The sequence below is a fragment of the Rhinoderma darwinii genome, chromosome 13, assembly GCF_050947455.1.
Source record: "Rhinoderma darwinii isolate aRhiDar2 chromosome 13, aRhiDar2.hap1, whole genome shotgun sequence".
Taxonomy (NCBI): Eukaryota; Metazoa; Chordata; class Amphibia; order Anura; family Rhinodermatidae; genus Rhinoderma; species Rhinoderma darwinii.
The window spans coordinates 19,811,908-19,824,288 of record NC_134699.1 but is presented as its reverse complement, the minus strand read 5'-3'; the positions used below and the strand labels follow the sequence as shown (position 1 = coordinate 19,824,288).

At 43.6% G+C, this 12,381-nt stretch overlaps 1 protein-coding gene across 1 annotated transcript in view; it reads left to right on the top strand.

Annotated features, from left to right (window-relative positions):
* The window catches only part of LOC142666814 (vasoactive intestinal polypeptide receptor 1-like), a 59,251-nt gene that overhangs the window by 24,385 nt on the left and 22,485 nt on the right, over window positions 1-12,381 (top strand). Inside the window, exons 9-10 of the mRNA XM_075847021.1 lie at window positions 789-855; window positions 6,004-6,095. Coding sequence (XP_075703136.1) covers window positions 789-855; window positions 6,004-6,095 — 159 coding nt within the window. The remainder of the gene's footprint in view (window positions 1-788; window positions 856-6,003; window positions 6,096-12,381) is intronic.

The following is a 12,381-nucleotide window of genomic DNA, read 5'->3' as shown; positions in this document are numbered from 1 at the left end:
TCAACATAAATACCAGTTACTAAAAGCAAAATCGGCCCCATAGAATTGTTTATATTGTGGCACATCTTTCATTTAAGACCTGGTACCAGTGGTGTACACAAAAGAGAGGGGCCCCATAGAAAATGGGCACTCCATTATGGTTCTGTTCTTTGTCATCTAGGACAAAAGGGGCTTATGTTTGTTTCCTCCTCCATGCCTGTTGGGTTAATTTACCATCCTCTTGTTGGCAAACAATGCAGTTCCTCTGGGGAGGGGAGTCCTGTACAGGTTTCCACCAATCAATGGCATAAGAGTTAGGACCAACTAGTCCTGGGCCCCCTTTCAACTTTACAGTTGCATGGTCTGCCTCTATGACACATACTCTAGTGAATTATCCTATACTTCTCGCCCTGGGCCTGGATCTTTTTTTAATACTCCCTATGGCTCATATAAAGCATTACTTTATGGATTCGCTGGGAGGCTGATGGTCATTCTCCACGGTTTCGACAAATGTTCTAGGTTCCTTGGTATGTATCATGGGAAACGTGCTCCTGAACAGAACAGATCCTAGTATGTAATGAAAGCTTCTTAGAGAATATATTTTTCCCATTAAATAAACTCATTGTAAAACCTCGGCTTTAATCCCACTGAACATAAAAAAATGATAATGGCGCCATCTTTTGTTGACTTGTCAGGCGCCATTGTAACCAGACGAGCGATGTTATTCCCTTCACCTTCGCATTGCTCTTTATCATTGGTTGGTATCATACTCTTAGTGTTTATTATGTATACTTTATACTGTCGTTTAGATGCTGGGAAGATTATGAAAACATTTACTGGTGGATAATCAAGACTCCAATCCTAGTTGCAATATTTGTAAGTACAGAGTTGAAAGATTTTGTGTATATCAGTTTGTTTTTTAAGGTATGCTAAAACATTGTAACCCAGTAATTCCCTAATATTTACATATTAGAGTCACTCTACAAGTGAGAGTAATCCCATAACCAGTTGATATAGATGCAGTAGCACTAATGGCCACGAGGTGGCGATGCATAAATACTTTTAAAGAGTATCTAAACGTTCAACAAACTTCTGACATGTCAGAAGTTTTGATTGGTGGGGGTCCAAGCACTGAGACCCCCACCAATCGCTTAACCCCTTCCCGTCGTAAACAACTTTCAGATTTTCATTTTCGTTTTCTCCTCCCCACATTCCAAAAGCCATAACTTTTTTTTATTTTTCTGTCGATATAGTCCTATGAAGGCTTGATTTTTGCGGGACGAGTTGTAGTTTTTCGCAGCGCCATTTATTGTGCCATATAATTTACTAGGAAGCAGGAAAAAAATTATTTGTGGGGTAGAAAATGATAAAAAACAGCAATTCCTCCATTGTTTTTTTCGCTTAGTTTTTACGGAATTCCCTGTGCAATTAAAACAACATGTTAACTTTATTCTGCGGGTCGATACGATTACGGTGATACCAAATATATATAGTTATTTCTATATTTTACTACTTTTACATGTAAAAAACGAAGTGTAAAAAATGTAAATTATTTTGTGTCGCCAAATCCTGAGAGCCGTGACTTTTTTATTTTAACGTCAATTAAGTGGTATGAGGGCTTATTCTTTGCGGGATAAGCTGTAGTTTTAATGACACCATATTGGGGTACATGTGGCGTTTTGATCACTTTTTATTCCATTTTTTATGGGAGATGAGGTGACCAAAAAATAGCGATTCTGGCGTTTACAATTTTCTTTTACGGCGTTAAATAATGATATATTGTAATAGTTCAGACTTTTACGGATGCGGCGATCCCAATTATTTTTATTTATTCTTTTTTTTGCTATGCTCTAAGGGGAAATGGGAAAAGGTTTTTTTTTTTGAACATCGAATTTTTTATTTTTTTTTACATAAAAAAAGAACTATATTTTACAAATTTTAACTTTTTTTTATTAGTCCCCCAAGGGTACTTCAACCAGCGATCGCTTGCATGATATACTGCAATACCAATGTATTGCAGTATATCGTCTTTCTGACAGTCTTCTATTAAGCCCTGCTAGACGCAGGGCTTTGTAGGAGCACAAAGATGGCGGACCTGGGGGCCTTCATTAGGCCCCCAGGCAGCCATAGCAACCATCGCCACCCCGCAATTGCATTGCGGGGGGCGTGTTGAGCTGCTAGAGGGGGTCGCCCCCCTCTTTCTAACGATTTAAATGCCGTGGTCGCTATTGACCGCGGCATTTAACGGGTTAAATGATCGGGGTCGAGCCGACACTCGCATCGTATGGAGCGGGTTCACTTCGTGAGCCCGTTCCATACTTCCCCTACTCGGCTATGCCGTATGGATATGTCAAATGTGGGAAGGGGTTGAACGAAGCGGAAGAAGCACTCGTGTAGGCGCTGTGCCGCTTCGTTTCTGTTCGGCTTTTTCAGGAAATCGATGTAGCGGTGTACGGGCTCAACAGAAAGTCTATGAGCTCGTACACCGCTACATCGGCTTTCCTGCTGAACAGAAACGAAGGGGCTAAGCAATTGGTGGGGGTTTCAGTGCTCGGACCCCCACCAATCAAAACTTCTGACATTTCACTATGACATGTCAGAAGTTTGTTGAACGTTTAGTTACTCTCTAAATCTAGATATGACACAGTGCTGGCCTCTTGAGTTATTCAGCACTCTGAAAAGCTTTATACATATTCATTCTATATAAGGCTATGTTCACACGGAGTATTTTGGGGGAGGAATATCTGCCTCAAAGCTCCAAACGGAATTTTGAGGCAGATATTCCTCCCCCAAAACACTCCGTGTGAATAGCAATTATCGCGCCGTTTTTCGCCCGCGGCCATTGAGCGCCGCGGGCATAAAACACGCTTTCTCCTGCCTCCCATTGAAGTCAATGGGAGGTCGGACGCGGAAGCGCCCGAAGATAGGGCATGTCGCTTCTTTTTCCCGCGAGGCAGTTTTACTGCTCGCGGGAAAAAGACGCCGACGCCTCCCATTGAAATCAATGGGAGGCGTTCTCGGGCCGTTTCTGCCGAGTTTTGCGACGCGGTTTCCGCGTCAATAAACTCGGCAAAAGACCCCGTGTGAACATAGCCTAATTCATTAATAAGATACATTTGTTAAGGAAGCCCTACCGCTTTTTCGGGCCTGCAACATTAGACAAAATTTAGGATAGTTTGGAGGAACATATACAATCCTGCCAATCCTTTCAATTCTTGGACTCCAAAAGTCATGATTGTTAGGCCTCATTTACACGAGCGTAATATACGCGCGTGCGACGCGCGTGCTTTTCACGCGTGTCGTACGCACCTATATTACTCTATGGGGCAGTGCAGACGATGCGTGAATTTTGCGCAGCGCGAGTGCGTTGCGTAAAACTCACGACATGTTCTATAATCGTGCGTTTTTCGCGCATCACGCACCCATTGAAGTCAATGGGTGCGTGAAAACCACGAAGGTCGCACGGAAGCACTTCCGTGAGAACTGCGTGATTCGCGCAAGAGCTGTCAAACTGAATGTAAACAGAAAAGCACCACGTGCTTTTCTGTTTACAAACATCCGAACGGAGTGTCTTAGACATGAGCGAACCGAACTTTACCGGGTTCGGCCGATCTCGTTTTGACCGAACCCGGCAGGTGACAGTCACTGTGCAGGGTGCTGAAAGAGTTAAACTGGTTCAGCACCCTGGACAGTGACTTCCGATTCCAATATACGTGAACGTGTAAAAAGTTCTGACTTACCGATAACTCCCGGCTTCTTCCTCCAGTCTGACCTCCCGGGATGACAATTCGGTCCAAGTGACAGCTGCAGCCAATCACAAGCCAAGCACAGGCTGCAGCGGTCACATGGACTGCCGCGTCATCCAGGGAGGTGGGGCCAGATGTCAAGAGAGGCGCGTCACCAAGGACGCGTCACCAAGGACGCGTCACCAAGGCAACGGCCAGGAAGTTCTCGGTAACTACGAACCTCTTTTTTTTTAAACAGGTTACTCGATATGGTGATCGGAATGCACTGTCGAGGGTGCTGAAAGAGTTACTGCCGATCAGTTAACTCTTTCAGCACCATGGACAGTGACTGACGTCGACTAGCCTCATCTCTATGATGGCGGCTGCGTGAAAATCACGCAGCCGCGCATCATACACGGATGACACACGGAGCTGTCAAGTGCCTTTTGCGCACGCAAAACGCTGCGTTTTTTGCGCGCGCAAAACGGACACGCTCGTGTAAATGAGGCCTTAAAGAAGTGAAAACATTGACTAACACTTTTTTTTTTTTAGAAAGTTCCACTGAAAATAAGATGATCACAGGGTATCCTGCTGCTGGGACCCTCAGAGACTAGCTGTAATCTGTGGCAGAATCTGGGAGAAATTGTTCAATTCTCCTGCAGCGCCACCATAGGGAAAATGAAGCATTACAGTACATGGTGCCCATTGAAATCATGCACTTTCCATGTATAACATCCTCCAGAGACAGGGACACTCTTTTCAGCTGATCTCCGTTTGGCTGGTAGACATGTTTTTATTTCTTCTGCTGTATGGAATAGAATAGTCGACTATGCTACTCCATACAGAGATATCCAGTAAAATGTATACCGCGCAATATACTTTGGTTTTTGTTTTTACAATGGAAGCCAATGTACGACGTATGCCATTGTATGTCTATACAGTCATAGACATCGGTGGCTTATATTGGAGGTATACATTGGGAGTATTTCCCAACCTACAGCTCCGACAGACACTGCAAATGTAGTGTGAATAGGGCCTATGGGCGGGCAATAAAGGCCTGCATTTGTTTGACCTAAATCCCGATTTTCTTTCTTTTTATACAGTTATGTCCCAGACTGCCAGCTATAGTTAAAGGGGTTGTCCAGGATCGGGACTGTTTTTTATACTGATGATCTATTCACAGGATAGGTCATCAGTATATGATCGGTGGGGGTCCGACACCCGGACACCGATTGGCTGCCTCCAGGTGGCGGAAGTTATGCAGTGGTCCGTGCCGGAAGCAGATGGTTCTGTACACTGTATTGCCCCATGCACACGAACGTATTTTTGCGGCTGCAATTCAATTGCAAATCTGCGGGTGAATTGCGGCCCTATTCATTTCAATGGGCCCATGCACACGACCGTGGTTTCCACGGTCCGTGCATTGCCCAGGAGCCTGGACGCAAAAAGATAGGACATGTCTTATTACGATCGTGTTTTGCGGTCTAGGCTCATAGAAATTAATGCACGCGGCCATGTGCAAGGCCCACGATTTGCGCGGCCGTCCGAGCCAAAAATCACAACCGTGTACACCACTACGGTCGTGTGCATGTGGCCTAAAGCAGCCATGCTGGGTTACTGAAACTCTGCTCCTATTCACTTGAATAGGAGCAGAGCTGCAGTACTGCAGAACGGCCGCCACCTGCTTCCGGCAGCGAGCACTGCATAGCTTTTGGCACCTGGAGGCAGCAGGAACAGCCGATCGTTGCAGTGTCTGGGTTTCGGTCACTCACCAATCATATATTGATGACCTATACTGTGGATAGGTCATCTGTATAAGAAAACAGCCTCGACCCTGGGCAACCCCTATAAACTACACTACTCAGCACTTCATTCAGTTATATCCCGTGCTGCCCAAGTAGGAGGAGAAGCTAGCTACTTTCCTACTTCCACTCTAATGTCACAACTAAACTACACGTTCCATCATTAGAAAGTAAAACATAAATAAATGTATCCCTATAGACTACAATTTAGAAGGGAGTTGGACAATCACTAATATCACAACATGTCTCACAACCTACAGATGAAGATTAAACAGAACACAGTAAGATAGAGGGGGTAGTTATCACACCACAATGTCTTCCAAGAAGATCTGAAATATTGAAGGAAAGGGGGAGAACATAGGTCACTTTTGGTGACTGGGTGACAGAGAAAGCAGTCCATGAGAGCTAATATGGCTGACAGTGCTAGGTGTCAGAAAGCTACTTCCTGTCCCAGAAACTGAGAAAAATCTTTAACATATTATTTCTTAAATCTTTAGCTGAATTTCATCATATTTCTAAATGTGATCAGAATTCTTCTGCAGAAAATACGATGTCCAGATATCAGTAAAAACTACAAGCAGCAGTACATGTGAGTACTACTGAGATATTTTACATTTCAAATTTTCAATTCTGAAAATGGTATGATGCTTTATTTGCTATTAATTTTTCATGCTAACTCTGCCTTGGCCAGGGCATTTAGACCCAGGTCTGGGTAGGGCAGGGCCATTCATTGAAATATCAGTAAAGAGTTTCAGAGTGAAACAATAAAGTGTTGGTGCATTATTCCATTAATAGCGAAGAAGATCCAAGTACAGAACCATGACACTATTCAATAAATATGTAAATCAATAGGCTGAGTTCCAGTTAGTTCATAAAGGGGCCTATTGTCCCAAACCGTGGGGATGGAGACAGTGGTCGGCGTTGAAGGGGTGGGCCAGGGGAATAGCAGGACCTTGGTGGGGAATCCCGAATCTGGGCGCTTATCTGGGAACTTATATGGCTCCCAGTAGAGTATCTCGCGCCACTGCAGTGAGCTTCTCATTAATCAAGTAGTAGTTAATTCGAGAGAAGCGGAGGATAGACTGTTTCCAAGACTTAGCAATGGTTTGTTGTGCAGCCAAAAAACCAAACCAATGAGATTCTGCTTGACCCGAGGAACCCTGTCAAATTCCATATTAAGGAGGACTTTCCACTAATACTTGTTTTTATATTTGACCCTGTAACAACGGGAATGAGGTGATAAAGCTTGGACTAGAACCTCTGAACCATGAAGAGGGATAGCCTGGGACAGCATGGGCTTTTCGATTAGGCACAAGATACCATCTCATCAACACCTTGTTAGAGGTTTCTAGCGTATTGAGAGAGCTCTTCGCTGTGGATTCCCATATCTGGCACCATTGCTCCTCAGAAAGCTGGTTACCAGGTCAGTCTCCCATTTAGACACATACGAAAGGTTCACCCTATATTTGGACTGCAGCATGTCCGAATACAGGACAGAGATAATACCTGAGGCATGTGGAGTTATTCAGCATCTGTGTTCAAACAAGGGGAGAGATAGTGGGCAGGAGATGTTTTTAGGGATGGTGGACATGACATTTTTACTTTGTAGGTACCAGAAGAGCTCACTTGAGGGTAGGGCAAACTTTTTCTGTAGATTAGGGAAAGGAATTACTTCCCCAATGGTTAGGAAATGGTGTATCGTAGTCATACCGGCAGTCTGCCATCTCATCGGGTGATCCAAAAATGGGCAGAAGAGGTAGATAAGAACATGTAAGGTTAGAGGATTATTTCTCGTTATCCCAGAGTTTTAAGGAAAATGTAATATTTGAATTATTTAAAGTCAGTAGGAAAATAAATATGTCCAAGAAAGAGAATTAAATGCTTTTTGCATATCTAAAGACAGTAGCATTGCTTTTATATTGCGTGAATTGTAGAAGTGGTCAAGTCCGATGCCATCTACGGCCTGTCCGCATGGTGTGAACCCTACCTGGTCTTTACCAATCAATGAGCCCAAACCTTGTTTAATCTAGTGACAAAAATGTTTGCAAGCAATGTAACATCGATATTAATACGTGAAATGGGTCTATAATTTGACCAATGTATAGGATCTTTCCCGTGTTCGGGGATTATTGAGACTGCTGCCAGCAACATAGAAGGATTGGGGGGGATTATATGATTTATGTGCGTTAAAGAAAATACAGAGTTGAGTGATAAGAATGGGTACAAACCTTTTGTAGTTTTTAGTTGTGAAGGCGTCTGGGCCTGACTTCTCAGTAGACTTGATGGCTTAAAGAGGATCTGTCACTGGTTTATTAATTTCTTATCTCCTAACTAATCTAATAGGCGCTATGATTCTGATCACTACAGTGTGATTTTTTTTTTTAAATTTTAATTATTTGCAAATTTATGAGCTTTTTTTTCTAAATATGCTAATGTGGCTATACTTGCCTAATGGGAAGTAACTCTTTCTTTTCACTCTGGGCGGTGTAATGTTTTCTGTATGACGCTGTCCAATCAGCATGCAGCTTCTCTCCCTTCCCTGCCCAGCAACACAGTGTGATCATATAGTACAGTATACAGCTTCCATTCCCGACTGTGTTTTAAACTGGTGATATCTCCGGTTGTTTTACAGCTATAACTGCGAATCTCATCTTTCATATGCCACCAGAGCCATTGTTCTAGGTGGTCCACAGCCGGAGATATGGCTGTTTTAGGTGATCCCCCTTCCCTCAAGCCTCAGTCTCTCACACTGTGTGAAGCAGCTTCATGCTGATAGGACAGCTCAGAGGCTGTGAGGTAGCTCCACCTTGTTGACATCCACTTGTCTAGCATAGCCTCATTTGCATATTTAGAATAAACTTTTTAACTTTTAAAATAATAATCTTTTTGAGACCCCATTGTCACTAGAATTATCAGTGTGGCAGCGCCTATTAGATTAGCTAAGAGATTGGGCATTACTAAACTAGTGACAGATCCTCTTTAAGGCCCTTTTACCCGGGCCAATTATCGCGCAAACGAACATTCACAGAATTCTCGTTCCCGATCATTGCCGAGTGTAAACAACGCTGGTCTATACAGAGACACTACACGCTTAATATTAAATCTTCAACCCCTTTATATTGGTAGTTATGTCATCATAAAGGGTGCAGAAGAGACATAATTCAACTATCTAAACATGTATTAAATAATAATTGGATTCATTATTAGTTCAGGATTAGTGTCTTCTCCACCCAGGACTGATTATTCGCACCATAAGAAGATAGAGACACCTCTAATTAAGGAGACAAGAATGACATTTCTGGAGAGGTATAAGGTATAATTAATATGTCTAGGGGCGTGGCCTAATGCCGAAGAGAGCCGTCGCATAAAACCGAGCTCTGCTCCTAGCCTTAGCTACATCGGCTCACACATAACTTTAATTGCCGAAAAATTGGTACACACTCATCTAGGAACCACAGTCGAGGTCCTAGGAACATACAAATGGGTAAGGGAAAACCTAAGGCGACCGGACCAGTCAAACTTACCTCCTATTACCAGCTCACAAAATGGCGCCGACCATCTTCTGCAAGCAGAGACGACTGAGCTGAACGCACCCAACCTTCCCCTCTCTACTCACCACAAAGCAAGCTCATCCTCTGGCTCAGATGGATACACGGGCATTCCAGCCATGCTCTTTGACACGGACTACAGGTCAGTTCCTTCCCCGCTCATACTATCTAAGATGTGGGGCTCAACAGAGTGCAGCTCTCCAGAGGAGCTTAATGTCTGAGCTGAGATCCTCTCTGCAAAAGGATTTTCAAAAAGCTTTGACCTCACTGTCTAAAGATATTAAAGATATTGGTGAACGTACAGCGCATCTTGAGGACAAAATGGATGAGTTTACTTCTGCTTATAACACTTTAGTGGATGCACGAAAGGAGACAGATGAAGATAAGACGGCGGTAAAATTAAAGTTGGCAGATCTTGAAGACCACTTACACGGAAATAATGTGTGGTTTTGTTCAGACAGCACCAGTTTCCTCAGGTGCTCGAAATATGGTCCCAACCTAGTTATAGGTCAAAAGAATTGTATTCGGCACACATTTGTAGTATTTAACGTAGATTTATTTCTTTTTAGTATATGCCAGTGGCTACATGTGCAACGTTTCGGTCGTGAGACCTTCGTCAGGCACTGGGGAAACATATATATGTAATTATAGCATATTATACGGGTTCCAAAAGAGTACAGGAATACAATAAGTATAAGATACTGTTTAAACATACCTGAGCCGTACTGGGGACTGATTTAGCGATTCTCTTAGCGCTGCTACAATATAATATGGCGGCTCACCGCTCTCTATGCCGCTAGTAATCCCTAGTTGTATCCTACCTTATAGGTCCTGCAGATAGGGAATGGCGTCTCTGTATGTGGGGACGTCATCAGTGGCGGCGGCGCTTAAACTGTGGAACGCTCGGCCAAGATGGCCGTGCGTTCCACCATGGAGTCAGTGGGAGGCGTGGAACGCATGCGCATGCGCAGAGCAACCTTAGGGCCGACGTTATCAAGGTGGTATCCGATACAGAACAGGGAGTCAGGTATTTGTGTATGCAGAGACATTTAGAATCTTAGTTTAGACTTATGTGAAACCTAAGGTAGGATACAACTAGGGATTACTAGCGCCATAGAGAGCGGTGAGCCGCCATATTATATTATAGCAGCGCTAAGAGAATCGCTAAATCAGTCCCCAGTATGGCTCAGGTATGTTTAAACAGTATCTTATACTGTTTACTTTATCTCTCAATGCATCTAATTTTCGTTGTTTATTTCATTTGTCTATTACTCTGTTGATGTATTCATGTATGCACCTCAGGGCTAAAACTCAGTTCCATTTTGTCCACAGTGAGCTTTGGCTCTTATACTTGCAGTGCATTTAAGACATTGTGATTATTGCTTAACTGCTTCATAGATAACTGCTTAACAGGGACACCCTTATCCACCCTCATGGAGCATATAAAATTGATACCTTGCAAGCCCAGATCCGGAGGTACAGTCTAAACCTACCTGGTGACCCTGTAAGATGACCTCCAGATACAGTAGTCACACTGTACACCATGTATAGCAACATATAGTGGCAGTTACACATACACAACACCTGGTGTGTGTACATAATATGACTATTATTCCTTTTTGTGCGTTTACTGTTCCAAGATGACTGACACTGTACCTTCCATTTTTAATAACTTAAAGGGGTTGTCCGAGATATATTTTTATTTTAAAGTTAAACACACAATGCACACATTAAGTATTCCCTAATATACTTACCTGTGCAATCTTGCTTCTGTTCTCCGTTCTGGCAGCTCTTTTCTGCCGATCACATGTCTTCTGACGTCACGTTTTCTTCCTCCTCCACTGTCGTGTCGTGTCCCGATCACATGGTCTCGCCCCAGCGAGACCTCGGATGGGACACGACACGTCACTGGAGACGTGACGTTTCTGCGCGTGCCCGCCCGCCCAGCCTATGCATCTTTTCACTGTGAACGCGCCTATGCGTGTTCACAGTGAAAAAAGTGAAGAGGGACGGCACCCGCGGACTAGAGAGGTACAGTGGCATCTGTACTTTTAGTTCTTCCCCTATCAAAGCCTACACATAGTAGGCTTTGATAGGGAATTATACAACACTATGCAGCACACGGGTCGCATGCAGCCCTTGAGGCTGTTATCTGCGGCCCGCGGGACACCGTGCACTGTTTAACAACTGGTTCCCGACCGCTGGCTGTATTTTTACGGCCAGCAGTCAGGGACGGGTCCTTAAAACCCGAGCCATAGACTTTCTACGGCTCGGGTTTTAACTTGCTGCCCGCGCGATCGGGCAGCTGAATGTCGGGTCTCCGGCTGTCAGTGACTGCCGGGGACCCTGAGGAGAGGATAGAAGCAGCTTTAGCTGCTTCTGTCTTCTCCGATGTCTTCTTACACAGCGCTCAATGAACGCTGTGTATAGGAATAGAGACAGCAGCAGCGGCGCTGTCTCTATTCCTCCCGGTGATCATGTGATCACATGTGGTCACATGATCGCCGGGTGCCGTTAGTGACAGACTGCTGCTGGGTCTTACTAGACCCAGCACAGCCCTATTAGTGACAATCGTCACTATGAGAGGGCTGATTTCCCCTGTAACTGGGGCTGCTGTGCATATCCTGCTGTGCAGCTCCAGTTACAGTGGAAAAACATGTAAAAGAAAGAAAAAAAATATATAAAGTTCCCCAAAGGTCTTTTCTGACCTTTGGGGGACAGACCATAGTAAAAAAAAAATAGTAAAGTAAAGTGCAAAAAAAAATACAATAATAAATACACATAAAATACCCACCCCAAAAAAATACCGTTCCCCCCGCCAATCATTGTTGTAACGCTAGCGCTGACCCAATTACCCTAATATAGACATGTAATATATAAAAATTTACAGTAGACAATGACGATCACAAATAAAAGGTCTATTTTAGGGTAAAACTATGTTATTACGCAAAAAAAAAATAGCTGAAACGTAAAAAAGCTTTTTTTTTTACTATTATTTTCAAACTTTATGAAAGAAAATTCTAAAATGGCAAAAAAGGTGTGTATAAAAACGATAAAAAATGAAACCTGTATTGTCTACGGAAAAAACGTCGCAAAAATCACGTCGTTAGCCCAACAAATAAAAAAGTTATAGCCATTTAACTAACACGTGCTAAAAATGGCTAAACGGTATCTGGTCCTGAAGGCGCAAAATAGCCCGGTCCTGAACTGGATAAGATCTTCTGGGGTCCTGTATCTAAGCCTACATTGTTAGGGTATGTTCACACGAGGGCGTCCATAACTGCTGAAATTACGGGGATGTTTCCGCCTGTTTTTTTTTAAGCGGAA